Genomic DNA, 19,314 nt, shown 5'->3' with positions numbered 1-19,314 from the left:
TCTACATCTCCCTTCTTACCTCTCCAGCCAGGCCAGCCCCATGTGGCAAGAGTGTCTGAGAAACCTTGCCCGTGTGCATTCTGGAAATACAAGATGTCCAGACGGCCGTGGCTCTCAAATTGTGGAGTTAGCATTGTGCAAAACAAGGGGGTTAGCAGATTTGGTGATATCATACCCCAGGCAGAATCTCAAGCTATTATTAATAGCGATGTCACTGGGGCAGATCAACTCACATTAATGTCTGTCTCCTCATGTTCCGAAAACATAAATAATAATACTCACCTAATGGTGTTGTGATGGAATTAAATGGGATAAAGTATTTAGAACCCTTGGTTTGATGCGTGAAACCTATTAAGTTGCATAATAAATGTTAATTCTTCTCTCCTTTCTTCGGATCTGTTAAAAGGATATTAATAATACCTGCTTCATAGCAGAGGATTAAATGAGGTACCTTACAAGAAAAGGACTTTTATTAATTCCTTAAACCTTCTCCAAACTTACATTAGCCATCCCTTCAATATTTTTTAGTCTAAGATTAGTTATTACCATTTTAATCAGAAGAATAGGCCTTCCAAGTGAATTTAGAGGAACACAATAAGCCGTGGGCTGAATGAGCTCTAAAATCCTGGAGTCTCTACTTGTAGAGCCATTACTTGCTTTTCTAGCCTGGTGTCAGTGGGTACCTGGTATGTTGTAAATCTAGAAGGAGACAGAAAAAGACTTCTTCTTACCTTTATCATGAGAAGGAGGAGGGGTGTACCAAGCCGGTCTCCTCAGGTCTAGTCGTAAGAGATGGAAGAGAGCAGGTGAGGGCTGTTTGCTCTGGTGGAGAGAGAGAGGACCATGAGGCCAGAAAGTTGGCCCCGTGGGATGGAAGCTTTAGTAACCTTCGCAAGGAAATTTGTGGAAGGAATAAATTGCTCTGCTCTCTAGGGCCTTAGTCCATAAATTCTGTCTCTCCCAGGAGGTGGTTTGATGACTGTTGATCTCTCCTGTGACCAGATAATGAGCCGAAGCCAAAACTGTCCCTGCACTTGGGAGCTCCCATCAATGGAAGGTCTGCAGTGAGCTTGTCAAAGTGAAGACCAGTATTAAACCCTTTATCAACACTCTCAGCGTCCCATGTAATTTCCTGAGAAATAAGACAGTCCCTAATCAAGGTCATTTGTGCTTCCTCTTTCAAGTAGTTGACTCCCACCAGATTGTCATAGCTGGGTCAGCCCAAGTCCCAAGTTATTATTGCCCTGGGGAACTGAGACCATATTTTGTATTTTAGGGGTGTCTGGGTGGCTCAGTCGGTTAAGCGTCTGACTTCAGCTCAGGTCATGACCTCATGGTTCAAGGGTTCGATCCCCACATGGGGCTCTGTGCTGACAGCTCAGCTCCTGGAGCCTGCTTCAGATTCTATGTCTCCCTCTCTCTTTCCATCCCCCACTCACACTCTGTCTCTCTCAAAAATGAATAAATGTTAAAAAAATTATATTTTCTATGAAAAAGGGGGACCTGGTAACCTTGGTTATATATAAAGGAATGAATTGAGGGGAAATACTAGACAGACATTTAACTTTCCTCTGTCACTTATTAATGGTCTCTTTTTTTAATGTTTGTTTATTTTTGTGAGAGAGAGAGACAGAGCATGAACAAGGGAGGGACAGAGAGAGAGGGAGACACAGAATCTGAAGCAGGCTCCAGGCTCCGAGCTGTCAGCACAGAGCTTGATGCGGGGCTCGAACTCACGGACAGCGAGATCATGACCTGAGCCGAAGTCGGACACTTAACTAACTGAGCCACCTAGGCACCCCTCCTCTGTCACTTCTTAAATAATTCCCTTACTGTGGTCTTCCAGAATTTGAAGAAACCATACGTTTTCACTCAGTGTACCATACAGGCTTGTAGGTTTGATCATGTCCCTGCTCAGATATTACTTTGCCATATTAAACTTGCTAATTTTTAATATCTTTCCCCTTATTGCCTTTCTCTCCCTCATCTCCATTGATCTCCTAGTTCTTTCACAGTGGAACATACTTTTGATACATTCTTTTTGATACCCGATAATAACACAGACTTAGGGTTCACTCATTTAAAGTTTGGTTCATCATTGGTTGACTAATTAAACAAATATTTATTTAATATGATCTGCCCATCACTGGTCTAAGTCTGGGCACCAAGATGGATAAGACAAACAAGCTTCCTGCTGTCACGGGCTTGTGCTGTCGCTAGTGAAACAGACAATACACATGGTAAATAAGTCAGTTAGTATCAGATAGTGATGAGCCCCATGACGAAAATCTAACAGGTTGAAGAGCTAGAGAGTGACTGGAAGAGGATGATCAGAAGACTCTTCTTTAAGGAGGTGATGTTTGACCTAAAACATGAATGATGAGAAGAAGCAATCCATGAAATATGGGATTAAAAAAAAAATTCAAACACAGGGAAATACAGTTGAAGGTAGTAAAGAACTCAAAGCTGGGAGAAAAAAAACGCAACATGGCTAAAATAAAAAAATATTGAAATTTAAGCATATCCAGGCATATGGATATTGGAAATCCTATCATTCAGAGACCTTCATTGAGAAAATTAGACGTGGAGAAGTGGCCTGATTTGTATAGCGTCCAAAAAGTCAGTGGCAAAAACGGGACTAACTTGGTTCTTCTGATTTCATCTAATAATGTCCGCTGACTATTGAACATTAAAACCAGGTGGCTCTTCAGGATCCCAAGGGAAGTGAGTAGAGAATAAGTATCTATTTTTAAAAGATCAGCACACTGCTTTCAATAACTCCTTAGGCCAAGGATTTAATCTTTTTCTAAAGATGAAAACTAATCAGAGTGAGAATTTTTTGAGATTGAATATATTTCTAAGAACTAAATGATTGCATATTTTGAAGTAATACTTTGTATGATGAGTTTCTAGTGAATAAAATGTTGTTAAAAGGATTTCCTCACATTTTTCTAATATAGAAATGTAAATAATACCACTGAGATTAGAAGTTGCATCAGAGCCTTTCTCTGTCATTTCCTAGGCTGTTGTGGTCATTTTAATGTATTATCTCGGCTAGGCCAGAGTCCCTAAATATTTGGTCAAACACCAGTCTAGATGTTACTTGTGAAGATATTTTTAGGTGAGATTAACAATTTAATGAGTAGGATTTGAGTAAAGCAGACTATTATCTGTTATGTGGGTGGGTCACATCTAATCAGTTGAAAGCCTTAAGAGGAAAAAAGACTGAGGTGCCCTGAATAAGAGGGAATTCTGCCTCTAGACTGCCTTCACATTCAAGCTGAGACATCAACTCTTCCCTTGGTCTTCAGCCTGCTGGCCTACCCTGCAGAGTTTGAACTCACTAGACCCACAACTGCATGAGCCAATTCCATAAAACAAGCTTTTCCTCCCACCCACCCCTCCATGCAACCTATTGGTTCTGCTCCCTGGAGAACCCTGATTAATACGGTTTTTTATCCCAAGAGTGGTTCTAGAGGAACAGAATATTAAGGATGAGTTTTCAGAATTGGTTCTGGGGTTTGTGGAATTGGCTCACTGATCTGATAAGAGATAAAGGCACTGAAGACTCCACTTCAAGTTGTAAAGGGAACACTGAGTCTACAGTGTGATGCAGCAACAGAGATATGCAAAATATCACCACTGGGTACAGCTAAGTCAGTACTTACGGAAGCCAGGTTTTGGGTGACCATGCACATGATACCTTCAGATATTTTTGTCCAAGTGATGACTATAATGAGATTGGCTGTTTGCTTCTAAATGCACTAGAGTAAGTGGGAAAGAAAAGGTTGAGCCCGGTGACTCAAGTCTCAGCTCTACTATTTCATAAATGACCTGAAAACTTCCATGCCTGCCTGAAAGAGACCAGTGTATTCTGTAGTTGTGAGCTGAGGTTGCTGAAAAACACACCCAGAAACTCATTCTGTGAGTGGCTGATTTACAATGTAAATTGGATTCTTAGCCTCTCAGGGTTTCCTCCTGACGTTTGAAGACATTAGCTGGGAAGGAATGGGATCCTGAAAATTGGAATGAGGATATACAGGATAATTCCTGATGATTCTGGGGGCATAGAACCCCCAAATTCTGATGAGTCTTCTTTGGCAGTAGAACAAGGCATACCACTCCCACTGAGGAGATTAATCCTGCCTTACCTATAATGGCCTCCCCTGAGCGATTTGCCTTGTGAGACACTGCTGGTTCTCCATAGGATCCACTCCCATCACCCCTCTTTGCTTCTTGACCTATAACTAGGCTCAAGTCCCAGCAGGCCCTGAAAGATGGGGTACAAAGTCTATCATTTAAAAAAATTTTTTTTACACTTATTTATTTTTGATAGAGAGAGACAGAGCACAAGTGGGGGAGGGGCAGAGAGAGAAGGAGACACAGAACTGAAGCAGGCTCCGGGCTCCGAGCTATCAGCACAGAGCCCAACGCAGGGCTTGATCTCACAAACCACAAGATCATGACCTGAGCCGAAGTCGGACGCTTAACCGACTGAGCCACCCAGGCGCCCCTACAAAGCCTATCATATGAAGAGGTGCATTACATTGTAAAAGAAATACATGATTTTTTCTAATTTATAACAAACAAAATTCTGGGGAATGTGTGTAGAAATGGATATTAAATGTATGGGTTAATGATGGGAGGAACACAAAATTGGATCAGGCTGAATTTATCGACATGGGTCCGCAAAGCATAGATTCTCAATTAACTTTGCAGCTTGGGGTGTTAGGGCTCTTAAACAATTTGATTGTTTGGTTGAAACATGGGCCAGTAGGGGGGCTACACCAAAATAAGTTGAAATACGAGTCCTGCTTTGGTCTACTGTAGAGAAAACAATTGAAAAGCTTCAGGAGATTAGAAGTTAGAGTGGATTTGTCACTTAAGACCCGCTTACTTATCCCAAGAAAGTCCAGAAGACACAACTTTCCCCATGATTGTGGGAAACAAATTTATAAGGGGAGCCCCCAACATTTTTGAAGGCTGTGTGATTGCTTTTCTCTCTGTCAGAAATTTCAGTAAGATCTGCTGCCTCTAAATGCAATGGAAATACTTGGACCCCAGGGTGGCCAAGGCCAAGTGATGGTACTTACTTGTCAAAGGTAGGGTGGGTGTGGTTATTACACTGCACAGAGTCAAAGCAGTAATCAGAATAGTCTACTTCACAGAGACTTACGGCCTTGGCTAGTTGATCACAGTGCTCCCAGAAGTGAAAGGATGAGAAGTCTACTACATTCTTACTTGATATGTATGAGTGGAAGAGTTCCGGATCAAGTGAACAAAAGTGTAACTTGAATCATAAAACAGAGAGTCAATTCCCAGACTTGAGCTAGTTTGCAGACCTAGAACCCCTTGAATGAAGGGGGAGGCTGTGCCTTGATGGGGAAGGACCCTACTATGCTTCCAAAAATGTATGTATGCTGTTAATCTTTTGCTCAGTCTTCCCGAAAGGGACCTAAACACTTTCAGCAACATGACTACATTGGGGGAAAGGAAATAATCAGAATTTTCAGGTCTACTATACAATGGCCATGAACTGACACTAATTCCAGGAGACCCAGAAGTCACTGTAGTCCCTAGTCAGAGTAGGTGCTTATGGAGACCAGGGGATCAAAGGACTTTTTAGCTCAGGTTCATCTCACAGTGGGTCCAGTGGGTCCCTAAACCCATCCTGTATTTTCTCCCCCAGTTTGGGATGCTTACTTTCAGGAAGATTTGTCTTCTCTGCATACAATGCTTCTGCCAAACTACATACTTACAGAATGCTTTATTTACAGTCACAGCATTTCATGCGGCATAGTTTTTTGCTCAAGGAACTCACTTTCTAGTAAATGAAGTGATAATGGGGCCATGTTCATGGAACTCACTGGTCTTACCATGTTTCCCACCATCCTGAAGCATCAGGCTCGGTAGAGTAGTGAATGACCTTTTGAAGATAATTACAGCACCAGCTGGCTGACAGTACCTTTCAGGGCTGAGGCAAGTTTCTCCAGGAGGTTTTATGTGCTCTAAATCAGCGTATAGTATTATTTCTCCCGTAGCCAGGACTCATACTTCCCATAGCCAGAAATATAGCATTATTTCTCCCATAGCCAGGACTTGCAAATCAGTGGGTGGAAATGGGAATGGATTCTGGTCATCCACCAGCAAAATGATTCTTTTCTGTCCCCATGACATTATGCTTTGCTGGTCAAGAGGTCTCTGTACCAATGGAAGGAATGATTCCACCATGAGACACAACAATGATTCTATTGAACTGGAAGTTAAGACTGTCACCTGGCCACTTTGGGCTCCTCATGACCCTGAATCAACAGGTAAACAAGGTATTACTGTACTAACTGGGGTAACATCCTGATTACGAAGGGGAAATTGGACTGTTGCTTCATAATAGAGGTACTGAAGAGTGTCTTTCAAGGGAATCCCTTAGGGTATGTCTTAGTACTACTATGCCCTGTGGTTAAAATGGATGGGCCACTACAACAATTCAATTCAAGGAAGACTGTAAAAGTCCCAGACCTTTTGGGAAGGAAAGTTTGAGTCACTCCACTACATAAAGAACCATGGCAAGCTAGGATACTTTCTAAGGAGAAAGGGAATACGGAATGGGTATTGAAAGAAGGGATTTATAAACATCAGTTTTGAGCACATAACCATTTGCAGAAATGAAGACTGCAATTGTTAGGTGTGTTTCTTCTTTATTTTTTTTTTAAGGAATATGTGTGTATGTATGTGTGTATTTTCTTCCCTCTCTTATCCCATTAAAACATAACATAAAATGTATTAACTTTACATCATAGTATTTAAGTTACAGAGTATAAAGGACAGGGTGAACATCACCCAAAGACTTTGCATTCTCTTGGGGAGGAAAAGTACATTTTTGGTTATAGACACGATAATTGTTATCAGGTTGGGTAGAAATATGGCTGTTATTGTCTTTATTTGGAGGTCAAGTATGGTCTAAGGAGATGAGTATGAACGCCAAGTGGACAGGGGGTGGATAGTGATGATTACTTTTATGAGTCAAATGGCTAGGCTATGGTACTCGGTTGTTTAGTCAAATACCAGTCAAGATGCTGCCATGAAGGTGTTTTTCAGATGTGCTGAACATGTAAATAAGTAGACTTTGTGTAGAGCAGCTTACCCTCCATAATGTGGATGGACCTCATCTAATCTCTTAAAGGTCTTGAGAGAAAAGGCTGAGACAGCCAGAAAAGGAAGGGATTCTTTTTCCATTGCCTTCAAACTCAAGATGGCAACTGATGCCTGCTGGAACTTTCAGCCTGTTGACCTCGGCCGAACATTTTGGATTTGCCAAACTTCACAACTGTGTGAGCCAATTGCTTGCAAACACCTCTTTCTCTATCCTGTTTGTTCTGTTTCTCTGGAGAATGTTGACCAATACAGAGGATGACCGCTGGAGAGTTTGACCATGATACTTGATGACCCACTCTTGCTTTCCCAGAACTTAGGGGGTCTTATGTTGGCATAAGTTATTCTCAACACATGTTAACTCTCAGAGCAAACTGATTCTGCACCACCTTTCCTGACTTACTTGTACATTCCTGGATTGAATGTGGGAGCATAGGTTAGACCCAACCACAGGATCTTGTAATGTACAAAAGAGGCTTAATGAAGGAAATAGGTGCATTAACCAGGTTATTACTTGTCATACTTTAAAGGTTTTTTTTTAAGCTTATTTATTTATTTGAGAGAAATAGAGAGTGTGAGCAGGGGAGGGGCAGAGAGAGACAGGGAGAGAGAGAATCCCAAGAAGGCCCCACTCTGTCAGTTCACAGCCCAACGCGAGGCTCAAACCCATGAACTGTGAGATCATGACCTGAGCCGAAATCAAGAGCAGGTCACTTCACCGACTGAGCCACCCAGGCAACTCTGTCATACTCTAAACATAAAACAAGAATAAGGCATTTTAGGTGAGATATCCTTATGAACATTTTCCAAGCAATCAGCTAATACCATTGCTTCTCAAGAGGAAGCTTCAAAGATAATAACATTGCTTCAGAATAAATGTAGACTTTTAATCCGTGGCTAAGTGAATAATAGCCTACAGAAATCTTGTCAATTTTCAGTTTTAAAGGTTCAGAGAACTTTAAAAACATGAAAGTGAACTGTAGCAAACAAGCATGTTAGGGACAGAAGAAATGAAAATCCAAACTTTGGAGAAATAAATATAAATCTGGCATTTTGGTAAGGGTTTCACTGTTGTCCTATGCTCAGGGACTTGTTTCAAGTCCCCCTGAAACTTCAGAGAGCTTCACCTGTTCCTTTGCTACTGATGGCCTTTTTCAGGGCACCTTTGACATCCTTGTTCCTAAGGGTGTAAATCAGCGGGTTGAGTAGGGGGGTGATGAAGGTGTAGACTAGGGCAAACTGGCGGTCCTCATCCACCGACGAGCCCGATTGGGGACGCAGGTAGACCAAGGCACAGAAGCCATACTGCAGCAGGACCACGGTGAGGTGCGATGAGCAGGTGGAGAAGGCCCGGCGGCGGCCCTTGGCGGAGCGGATGCGCAGGATGGCGGAGGCAATGAACACATAGGACACACAGATAAGCAGGAAGGGGACGGTCAGCACCAGGATGCCCACCACGTAGAGCACCGCCTGGTGCACGCGGATGTCGGCGCAGGCCAGCCGCAGGACGGGAGGCACGTCGCACAGGAAGTGGTTGATTTCCCGGCGGTGCCCGCAGAAGGGCAAGGTGAAGATCAAGCAGGTGAGCTGCAGGGAGAGGAGGAGGGCCAGGCCCAGGGCGCACAGCACCATCCGGACGCACAGCTTCTGGGTCATGATGAGGGTGTAGAGCAGCGGGTGGCAGATGGCCACGTAGCGATCGTATGCCATGATTGCCAAGAGGAAGCAGTCAGCGCCGCCAAGCGTGAGAAAAAAGAACATTTGGGCCCCACAGCCAGCCAGCGGAATGGGTTTCCGGGCGCCCCAAAGGTTGGCAAGCATCAGAGGCACCACCACTGTGGTGTAGCTGATCTCTACGAAAGACAGGTTGCACAGGAAGAAGTACATGGGGGTGTGCAGCGAGCTGTGTGTGCGCACCGCCCAGACGATGGCCGCGTTGCCACAAAGGATCATCAAGTAGAGCAGGAGGAAGAGGAGGAAGAGGAGGGCCTGCAATTCGGGGACGGTGGTGAACGCGCGGAACACGAACTCGGTGGGGCCGGACTGGTTGAGGACGGGGCTCCTGGCAAACATGTCCCCTGCAAGAGAGCGACAGAAAGGGCCGGATCTTCCTTCGCTGAGTTGTTTTATTGTCCGAGTTAGAATAAAGGCACGTTTCGTGCAGAAAAAAATAACTCAATTCCTCAAATCATCTAGTTTGTTAAAAAAAACCAAACGAAAGCGAAGTGTTGGGTGTTGTGTGATATAAATGTCGTGAGAAGTAAAACAGTAAAACCCTGCTGTGTCTAAATAATTATTCCAAGTATTGTTTTATAAAGAACGGAAGTTTCCAATATAATTTTTTTTAATATATGAAATTTATTGTCAAATTGGTTTCCATACAACACCCAGTGCTCATCCCAAAAGATGCCTTCTTCAATGACCAATATAATTCTTAAGAAGTTTATTATGAAAAATAATTTTTAAGAGTACTCCAGACCTAAAACCTCTCAACTGATATGAAAAATATGAAAAATGGATAGGAGAAAGGAGAGAGAGGGAAAACTGTTAATTTTCTCACACTGTGTAAAGAGTGACTTATATATAGACTCTATATGATTAAAGTATAAACTTTATTGAGATGTGGGTGGTTAGAGAAAAGTTTATTCTTTATACATTCTTTAATATTTATTCATAAAATGTTTTTTATTTATTTTGAGAGAGGGAGGGGGAGGGAGGGGCAGAGAGAACGGGAGAGAGAGAAGCCCAAGCAGGTTCTGTGCTGTCAGCACAGAGCCTGACGCAAGGCTCAATCTCACGAACCTTGAGACCATGACCTGAGTGGAAATCAAGAGTTGGGTGCTTAACTGACTGAGCCACCCAGGTGCCCAATTCTTCAATATTTAATATTGATCACTTTAATATTAAACACAAAGAGAATGTATTTTTCCAAATATACATAATATAAACATATATGTCTTTCTCCAAAGTTAAAGAGAAAAATTAAAGAAGGAAGCTATTATTCAAAAGAAAAAAGAACAAAATGGATACAGAAATGGGGGTAAAAACATGCAGTTACGTGTTTTAAATATGCTTATGCAATTATATGTTACAGATTTTAAGGAATACATACATTTTAAAATTGATTTTTTGCGCAGGTGTGTGGGTGGCTCAGTCAGTTGATCATCCAACTTTGGCTCAGGTCATGTTCTCGTGGTCTGGGGGTTCAAGTTCCCAGTCGGGTTCTGTGTTGACAGCTCAGAGCCTAGAGCCTGCTTTGAATTCTGTGTCTCCTTCTCTCTCTGCCCCTCCCCTGTTCGTACTCTCTCTCAAAAATAAAAATAAATAAATAATGTAAAAATGATAATAAATTTAATTTTTTTCGTAATTGCCTTTTCAACGATCTGATCAATTTCTGGCTCTGATTGCATTGGATGAAAGGGCTTTTACTTTACAGAAAGCACAAAAGTTTTTCTCTGTATCAGCAATAAGTACTTAGAACATTCTAATCCCAATAGCCTCACAAATATAAAGTGTCAAACACTGTAATGTAATCATAAGACAAATTTAAGGCAGCTAGTAGAGCTTTTTTGTATGGAAAAACTCAACATTTTAGCAATATTATGTATCTTAAAAATAATGCATGTAGTTGGTATGAGTCTGATACAGATCCCAAGATAATTTGAGTTTGTATATGTGCACACTTCTGTGTGCGTGTGCATGTATTTCATAATGTGATTTTAAAGTTTATTTGGAAGAACAGCCAAGTGAGAATGGATGTTCAAAAAAGAGTGAGGGTGAGGCTTGCATTAACTATTAAATTGTAGCATTAAATAATAACATGTTGTATATCAAAATTAAATGAATTAAAAATACATGCAGGAATAGAGAGCTCAGTAAGACAGAAAATACTCATAAATATGTGAGTCTCCAATTCATGATAAAGGTATGGCAGCATAACAGATTGGCTAAGTGCATGTTTTCTGCCATCAGACTCCTTGGGTTCAAAGGAATCATGGGCACTTTACATAAAATCCATATACTTCAATTTTTAAAATCCATAACATGGGAATGACAATAAAGACACTTGGACAATATAATGAAAATAAGTTAAAAGCACTTAATATGGCATCTGTCCCTATAAACATTCACTAAATGTTAACTCAAACTATTTTTCAAATAACTACAGTATGGAATAATGGACCAATATTCATTTTGATATGAATTTTTAAAAATTATCATATGCTGACATTTATTTTTGGATGGCCAGAAAGCATATTCTTAAAAAGCAGAATCAAAAAGGAAATCACAAAGAAATCATATAGGTAAGGACAAAACTAAGATCCTGAGCCAGCAAGATCTAGTTATGAGAAGGTAGAGTCTCCCCTACACTCTTTGGTTCTTGGATTTCATTCTTTTAATCTGTTATCAATTACTTGGTAACTTTGACAAGACGTCCCAAAGACCTACACAGAAAAGACAGATTTGTTGGAACAATTCCATTGGAGAGTTGAATACAAATATTCAATCTCTGAATCCATACATGTAGAGAGGGAGGCAGTCTCCTACAAAGTATGATTAGAGAAGCCTGAGAAAAAGCCCTGCTACTCCATACTGTCCCCACCATATTGTCCCCAGACCACTGTGAAGGAAATTCTTGAGTTAATTATTCCTGTGTGAAAACACACAGGCTCTAAGGTCCTTTTGCCTGCATTTGAATCCAGGTTCTGCCACACACCAGCTCTCTGGCCTTGAAAATTTACTTAATAAGTAAACCTACAAAGCTCAGTTTCCTTAGCTGACAATCTGCAGCGTTCGTGTTCATGTTAGTAAAAATATACACACAGTGCCTTGTGCGTTGCCCAGCTCTTCCCCCTCCCAAACATTTCCTATTGTAAGATCTATATAACACAATATTTACCATTTTAATCGCTTTTAAGTGTATAGTTCAATGGTGTTAAGTATATTCAGATTTTTGTGCAACTATCAATGCCATTATCGACAGAAATCTTTTCATCTTGCAAGAGTGAAACTCTATACCATTAAACAACTCCCCATCTCTCTTCCTTCCCAGCCCCTGGCAACTGCAATTCTACTCTCTGTGACTATGATTTTTTTCTTAATGTTTATTTATTTTTGAGAGATAGAGAGAAAGCTCACGAGCAGGGGGTGGGGCAGAGAGAGAGGGGGATGGAGAATCCTAAGCAGACTCTGTGCTGACAGCAGAGAGCCTGATGCAGGGCTCAAACTCAGGAACCATGAGAACAGGACCTGAGCAAATCGGACCCTTAACTACTGAACCACCCGCTCTGTGTCTGTGACTTTGACTACTCTGGTTTCCTCATATAAGTGGGACCCTACAGTATGTCTCTTTGTGACCGGCTTATTTCACTTCGTGTGTCTAGCTTTTAAGAGGGGCCTATCTCTTCCCCAGTGCTCACCCTCTCTAATCCCTTGACTACTATCTTGTTTCTCTCCTGAAATGGCTGGAAGTCTGTCAGCCTGGGTGACTTTTCCTTCCTTTCTTTCTAGCTAATTTCTACAGGTTTCTGCTCAGGAAGCAATTATCCAGGAAGAATTCCTGATTCTCCTTCTCTCTGCACCTCTGGGTAAGGTGCTATTTGTATGAACGGCTGCAAAACTGTCTCAGTTCCAAGACTGCTGTGCCTGCATCAGACTAAGCACCGTCAAGCAAGCAAGAAAGCTAGCTAGCATTTATTGAGCACCTGACACCTACTGAAATCTTAGTCTCAGCTCTGGGTAAACCATTTTAAAAAATATGAAAAATGATGTGTGTCTTTAATCATGTAGGGGAGACCCGATGTTTAACAGAATTTGGGAAAAACTCTTCTAAGTGAGAGTTTCCTATGTAACCTTTCTAGAATATCAAAGCTATAAAAGACCTCTCCTCCTACATAGAAAGATGATGGATGGATGGATGGATGGATAGATAGATACATACATACATTTATAAACGAATAAATAGGTACATGGATACATATATACATAGTCAAGCACATTTGGGAAAAACTAAATAGTCTCTTTGTGACCTGCAGAGGAGATAAGCTTGAAAGGCTTTTAGAATCCTGATGTGCAGAAGTAACTATAAATTTAACTTTTCAACATTTATTTCTCTGGCGTTTCACAAAAGCTCCTTCAGGTGCCTTGGCAGCATATTCAAACATAATAATAATGGCTCATGTCACAATGTGAAGGCACTCTGGTAAACTCTCCACATGTATTAATTCAGACGCACCTCGCAACTACACCATGAGCTGGGTCATATTTTATGCGTATTTTACAGATCAAGAACTGAGAAAGATTAAATAGTCTGAGATTCAACAGCTGGTCCATGGTGGAGTTGTGATTTAAGCCCAAGCATTTTGGATCTGGAAAAGAAAGACCTAAGTTTGGGCCCTGGCTTCACCACTTCTGAGTTATGTGATTTTGGACAAACCACAATCTAAGTAAGCCTCATTGTCCTCATCTGGGGAGTGTGGAGAATTACGTCCAAACCACTAAGCTATTTGATTTATTTAACCCTTCTTACATGTACTTTGAAATTTCTCCCTGTACTCTAAAGTAGGGATTAGCAAGCTTTTTCTATAAAGGACAAGATAGAAAATATTTTAGGCATTGTAGGCTACATGGGGTCCTTGTGTATTATGTATCTCCCTCCCTCCTTGCCCCTTCCCTCCTTCCTTCCTTCCTTCCTTCCTTCCTTCCTTCCTTCCTTCCTTCTTTCCTTCCCTTCCTCCTTCATTCCTTCCTTCCCTCCTTCCTGTCCTTCTCTTCTTCTCTCTCTCTTTCTGCCTCCCTCCTTCCCAATCTCCTCTCTCTCTCTTTTTTATTCTTTTCTCTTAAAGTACAAAACATACTCCTAGCTCAAGGGCTGCACAAAAAGAGGCTGAATCTGGTTTATAGCCTAGTTTGCCTATCCTTGCCCTGAAGTATTATATGCAGCAGGTTAAGATCAATTAGGAAAAAAAATAACCATTAGTTTTTAAAAAGTAAAGTCTCTTAAGATGTTTCCTTACCTCCTTGCAATTCACTTCATTCCGTCAGCCACCAAAGAACATTCATAAAGGCAAAAATTTTTTTGTTTCTGCCTATAGATGATTAAGGCACTTCTTTCAGAATGCTTCCTGACCCTATGTATTCTGTTCTTTGAGAATGAAATGAAATATGAATACATGGGATCCAGATGTGTATAATCCCCTGGAAATGAAAAGTAACCAGTAGGTGATGTCTTTGTAATATCTAGATGTGCATGGCAAAGAGTGTACTGGTGTTCAGGAAGAGAGTCAGGTTTTAGAAAGCCATTCTTGGAATAGGGAAAGATAAAGAGGAACATAAGGAAAGTGGGTATACTTTGGAATTATTCTAAGCCAGAGTTCATGGAAGGACCAGACTCCTTTTCTGCATTCTCCTCGTTACTCAGAGTCCATTTTGCCTGATTTAGCCACATAATTCAGTGCTCTATAGGATGTCTTAAAATAATGGGTCCCAAAGAGGAGGAATTTCCCCAGTGGCCTTACTTAAACCAAATTAAACTAAAAAATATTGGGAGGAAATTTCCTGCATTGATCAACTGTGACAAAGTTAACGGGCACCTTGGTAGTCACAGACAACTGTTGTCCGGGGACCGCAGGGTGGTGTCCTCATTCGAACATAAACCCAACCCATAGGAACATAAGGATGGGTATTCTGGCAAATTCAGTCTATGGGAAACATTCGTGCCAGCTCAGGTTCCCCAAAGCAGTAGACTACATTAAAATGATCCTCCCCCCGGGCAACTGGGAATGTGAATTTTAGGCTGAGCTTTGCCACTTAAATGCTAAGTCAACTCAGGCAAATTTTGAAGATTTTTATATTTGAATTTCCTCATCTATATTATGCATGGTTGAACCAGGTGATGTCTATGGTCCCCTCTCACCTCAAAAGTCTACAATTTCTGCTTCTCTCTCAAGGAACAGAGAACAGCAGCCCGCCATCCTTCGTAGCTTCCTCATTTCCCCTGTCAATCATAGCATATTTCTCTCGGCTGAGCTCTGCCCCATTCCCACACATTTCCATGATAATAACTTATTTGGTCATTGTATTTATAATGAGATATCATGTTTGTTCTTATGTTTATAATCGGATGCCCGAAGCAAATGGGTGGCTTGACTTAGCTGTTGCGTATGTGAATGCCTTTGCCACGAGCAGGCGCGTTATTCTGGCCTTCACCCAATTAAGTTGCCAGACTACTTTCAGCCTATCGTGGTCAGGTTATAAGTCCCAGTCATATCTTAGAGCAAAAGTATGTACTTTATTATTTTTTTTAAGGTCTATTCATTTATTTTGAGAGACAGAGAGAGCGCTAGCAGGGGAGGTACAGAGAGAGAGCAAGAGCGAGCGAGCGAGAATCCCAAGCAGGATCCACATTGTCAGTGCAAGCCTGATGTGGGGCTCGATCTCATGAACAGTGAGATCCTGACCTGCGTCGAAATCACTGATGCTTAACTTACTGAGCCACCCAGGCACCCCAAAAGTATGTATTCTAAAATACATGGTGTAGAATTTCTATGTAGTTACAGTTGTGGAAGGAGATTTTTCTCATTACTTTCTCCTCAGATGTTAAATGAATGATTACAGATGAAATTTCACTTGGCCTGTAAGGAGGAACATTGACTATCATGTAGCAAATAACCTTCAATGGGTTCCAAATGTCCTAACCTCAGATCGGTAAGGTTTATCCCAATCAACAAGTTAGAAGTGTTTGCCTGCATAACGGTGCTGACATTCACACGCATGGTAGAATTTGGAGTTGGAATAAATTATTCTTGATGGATTCATCAACCTTTGTATGGAAGGGTTTTCACACAATGCCAAGGAGCAACTCCTTTCCCGACAGGATGTGACTCAATTACTCCCTCACATCCACACATGCTCAGTATCTTCTCTGTCTCACCCTCCCTCTTCTTTTCACCCTCTAGCCCCATTTTCAGCAAATAGCACTCTCTCGGGGAAGCCTTCAAGAAAATACACACATGCTATCACAAAGCACATCTGCCTCTCTCTCACTAGAACATTAGAAATGCTAGTTTTATGAAGTACTCACGGAAAACTTTGAGAACTAAAAAGATTTGCAGTGTGTACATGTGTTTTGGGTACACGCGTTGCAAGAATAGCACTAATCTCCATATTCTTTGACATTTTAAAATTTATATATTAGTACTGATGATGAGAAGGACATTAAAGTCCTGCATTTTCAACATCTCCTGGATGCTCCAAAGAGAAAAGAACCAGACCATTCTGCAGCTGGGGTCACAATATTAAACCTATCTTGACCGGTTGGTTAAACAGAGTTAGACAGAGAAATTGGTCTTTGTTGTGGTTTCCCAGTATGGTCCTTGGCCCCAGGGAGATGTCCTCAGGTGGATATAGGATATAAACACAGGTCTGGGTCAGAAAATTAAAAAACCCTCAGGAGTGGAGAAATAAGGTCAGATGGTTATGAAGTGGGGGGGGGGGGGTTGCGGGGCAGAGAGATGTGATATTCTCTATACTTTTGCTAAAGGTATAATAAAAATAATTCTAAAATTTGTTTCTTTACAACATGCCAAACACCGTACTGAGTACATAAAATGTATTATCTCATTAAATCTTACCCCAACTCTCTGAAGTAGTTACTATTGTTATGCACCAGGCACTATTAACATAGTTTGAGTCCAGATTGTCTCCCATCAAAGACTTTTGATTTAACCATTGCATTAGTACTCTTTCTTTCTCTTTCTTTCTTTCTTTCTTTCTTTCTTTCTTTCTTTCTTTTTTCTTTCTTTATTTCTTTCTCCCTTCCTTCCTTCCTTCCTTCCTTCCTTCCTTCCTTCCTTCCTTCCTTCCTTCTTTCTCTGTCTTCCTTCCTTCTTCCTTCCTTCCTTCCTTCCTTCCTTCCTTCCTTCCTTCCTTCCTCTCTCTTTCTCCCTTCCTTCTTTCCTTCCTTCATTTCTTCTTTCTTTCTCTTTCTTCCTTCCTTCCTCCCTCCCTCCCTTTCTTCTTTCTTTCTTTCCAACTACTAGTACAATTTAAAAACACTCCTTCAGAATGGAGAGTTTGCGAAACAATTTTCTTATGGTTGTAAGGCCATTAGTGACTTCTTTTCTGGATGCTTGTCTTTCTAATCAGAATTCTTTAGAGAGAAAAAAAAGCAGTCTTGTTCTTGCAGTCTGGCCTTGCGAGGAGTGACAACTCAAGCTATGAGGCCCCCATGAGGAATATAAGCTTTCACTGTCATCTAGAGAGAGAACAAATCTAACACTATCACAGTGAGAGCCTTCAGTGGGTGCCAGTTCTTATCCCCTCTGCTTTTCTTTCTGTCTATTGATCCAGGGGGTAGAAAAAATTGGGCCATTGTTTTTTGCTGTTCCATATTTGCCAGTAGAAATTTTCTTACAAGGGTTGGAACCTGTTATTTATTATTTCCTTATGTTAGGCTCAAATTAATCATTTTTAAAATCTTGAATTTCATGATCATCTGGAATGCCTCAAAAGCTCAAAGGGTGACCCGTGGACCCACAGATATAAGCATTGAGTTTAGTTAGTGAAAATGGTTTGTACTTCCATGGAATGAGGGATGACATATCTCAGGTCATCCTGAGGGGTGACCTGAGATATGTCCTCTATTTGGGCTCATAAAATGAGCAAATCTTGAATCCATTAGGGACCCAGCTTGGTACTGACTCATTTACTCAATCTCAGTTCATTCACTCATGTATTTATTCACTCATGTAGCCATCCATTCACATATTTCTTCAGTCATTAATTTAATTTCTCATTGAATAAGCATCTAATGATTCCTAGTAAAAACCAAGCCTGGTAGAGGAGAGAGGGCTGATGTATGAGCTAAGAGCAGTCATCAGGAGAATATAGTTTTCATTAGATGCCAGGTCCAGGGATATCTTTTAACTTGTAGAAAACTACATTTTGGCCTCATTGAACCGGAGTGGCTGAGGATATTATTTCATTCTTCTGTGGCTCACCTAAAAAAATTTCCCCTCACTGTTGATCTTGAAGTTTAGAGTCTTGTTAAAGTCAAAGTCATGGTTAATAGTTTGGGGAAGGGCTTGAGTTCACTCATGTGTTCCTCATGCTTATGTCTTAGCTTGCTCAGGCTGCTGTAACAAAATATCATAGACTGGGTGGCTTATGCAGAACAAATTTATTTTTCACAGTTCTGGAGGCTGGAAGTTTCAGGTCAGTGCTCTGGCAGATTCTGTGTCTGATGAGAGCCTGCTTCCTGGGTCACAGAGAGCTGTCTCTGGGATTTCTTTTTTAACAGCATTAATCACATGCATTAGACGACTAATCTGCCCCCTTTGAAAGACCCATCTCTTACTACTATCACATGGGGTGCTAGCATTTAATATATGAGATTTGGGAGCACACATTCAGTCTATAGCAGCTGCCATCCCCAGAAATAATCTGACAGAAACTTTTGATTGTACAAATTTATTACATGTTTCTATTAAAAGGTTACGGAAGCATATTTGGGAGATGAGTTGCTACATTATCCCATTGCTGTCCACCACAGGGTGTTAGACGTGGTTAAATCACCGTCTAAACCTGCCTGCTGAATGTGCTGCACAGCTCTTGTGAATAATCCCCCACACCAGCCCTCCAGGACTTCAAAGGTCAGGGCAAGAAGGCTTTCTGTGTACACATTCGCCCCTTACTGCCTTTTTCCTATTTCTTCCCAGTAAGGCGATGGGACACTTGGGGTTTGATGAAGGTGAGCACATCGGATGTTAAGGTTCATGGCCTTCCACCTTCTTAAACGAAGCTGTTCACTGGAGCACGCAGGATTCCCAGCGGCGTGTCTTTATCCAACTGAATGTGTAGTACGAAGCTTCTGGAAAACAGGGATAACAGGGCTTCCCAGATAGCAAGGGCTTTAGTGTAAGTAGCAGCAACGCATGGACGGAGCTCATGGGCTCTTGTCCTCTTTATGTATGTCTGATGACCTCAAGAACCTATGTTGCTTAATACCCTCCTACTTAGAGCCTGGATGAGCAGTGGGGATTTGGGGTCTTCAGAATGTCCACATTAAAGGATATTTAAACAGTTTCAAGGAGATGCTAGCTCAATATTATTGTGATTCTTCATGTCCCTTTGGGTCGTAGTGATTTATTACAAAGATAATTGTAT

The 19,314-nt window shown here is 41.3% G+C and overlaps 1 protein-coding gene across 1 annotated transcript; it reads right to left on the bottom strand.

Moving 5' to 3' along the window:
- Positions 1–8,262: 8,262 nt before the first annotated feature.
- On the bottom strand, positions 8,263–9,271 carry LOC106979528 (olfactory receptor 10Q1-like). The gene has a single exon (XM_015077413.3). It carries the CDS (start codon positions 9,220–9,222, stop codon positions 8,263–8,265), a length of 960 nt encoding a protein of 319 aa, XP_014932899.2. The 5' UTR covers positions 9,223–9,271.
- Between the last annotated feature and the right edge of the window lie 10,043 nt (positions 9,272–19,314).

The sequence above is a fragment of the Acinonyx jubatus genome, chromosome D1 (genome assembly GCF_027475565.1).
Source record: "Acinonyx jubatus isolate Ajub_Pintada_27869175 chromosome D1, VMU_Ajub_asm_v1.0, whole genome shotgun sequence".
NCBI classification, from domain to species: domain Eukaryota; kingdom Metazoa; phylum Chordata; class Mammalia; order Carnivora; family Felidae; genus Acinonyx; species Acinonyx jubatus.
This window is presented reverse-complemented; position numbering and strand designations above follow the sequence as displayed.

Excerpts from the sequence above, each read along its gene's own strand:
- LOC106979528 (XM_015077413.3), bottom strand. The coding sequence starts at position 9,222 with ATGTTTGCCAGGAGCCCCGTCCTCAACCAGTCCGGCCCCACCGAGTTC.